This window comes from Propithecus coquereli, unplaced genomic scaffold, assembly GCF_000956105.1.
Source record: "Propithecus coquereli isolate 6110/MARCELLA unplaced genomic scaffold, Pcoq_1.0 Scaffold66, whole genome shotgun sequence".
NCBI lineage: Eukaryota > Metazoa > Chordata > Mammalia > Primates > Indriidae > Propithecus > Propithecus coquereli.
Genome location: NW_012152618.1, coordinates 3166008 through 3166903, shown reverse-complemented (window position 1 = coordinate 3166903; position 896 = coordinate 3166008). Strand labels below are relative to the sequence as shown.

The window sequence follows — 896 nt, the reverse complement described above, 5'->3', positions numbered from 1 at the left end:
AAAGAGGAATCAAAAGTCTTTCACTGTAAAAATGGTTCTTACCTTCCAAAAGCATTTAAAAGAGCAACTATTTCCTGTCGAGTGAGTTGGAATCCTTTAGACGGACTGTTCTCTGGAAGCTTTTGGATTTCTTTTTCTGAGAATAATATCTTCAGGGCAGTTCCTAAACCCTGAGTCTAAAGAAAATACCAAAAAACTAACAATCAACTTTACATAATAATAACTACTATAAAAGTTTAAAGGAATACTTAACAGCCACTGTTACAACAGTTAAATTCATATGAACTGAGCTTTGCACCAAAATGTTAAACTACATTTTCTACTTCTTCACACGTTATGTATATGATAAATTTATTTAAGCTGTTAAGGAAACCTGAATAGTCTACCACTTACTGGATACATATCATACTATTCTCCAAATTACTAAAATGCCTTTTTTTAACCTTGAAAATATCACATTAGGATTACAATGTTCAATTTGTAACCTTAAAAGTATTTTCTAAAACCTTTAGCAATTCCAAACTCAGAGATTAGTGATGCCTACACTTAATTTCTCAATTATTAGCACTACAGAAAAAGAAAAATTTGATTTCAGTGTAGTCTCCATTGTTATAATTCTGTCTCTTGATTTTCTATAAATTATCATTTTTGTAAGAAAATGAGAGAAAATACCAAACAGTCCGTTTTACACTGAACATACAGGATAATGGGCCTGCCGTGTAGAGCTTTCCTATTTTGTGACTAGGTGGTCTTATTTTGATCATTGAAACAAATTCAATAACCAAGTTTGATATTTAAGTCTTTTTATATAATTATATTTTACCTTTTATATACTCTGTTCATAACTACCAACTTCAGAAATGAATCCTGAGATTGTGCCAAGAGAAACATAGATA

General features: G+C 30.4%; 1 protein-coding gene across 1 annotated transcript in view; it reads right to left on the bottom strand.

The window, feature by feature from the left end:
* Nucleotides 1-38: 38 nt before the first annotated feature.
* The window catches only part of ERO1LB (ERO1-like beta (S. cerevisiae)), a 91347-nt gene continuing 90489 nt past the window's right edge, over nucleotides 39-896 (bottom strand). The window contains exon 13 of the mRNA XM_012660156.1: nucleotides 39-176. Within this exon, the coding sequence (XP_012515610.1) occupies nucleotides 39-176 (138 nt within the window). The remainder of the gene's footprint in view (nucleotides 177-896) is intronic.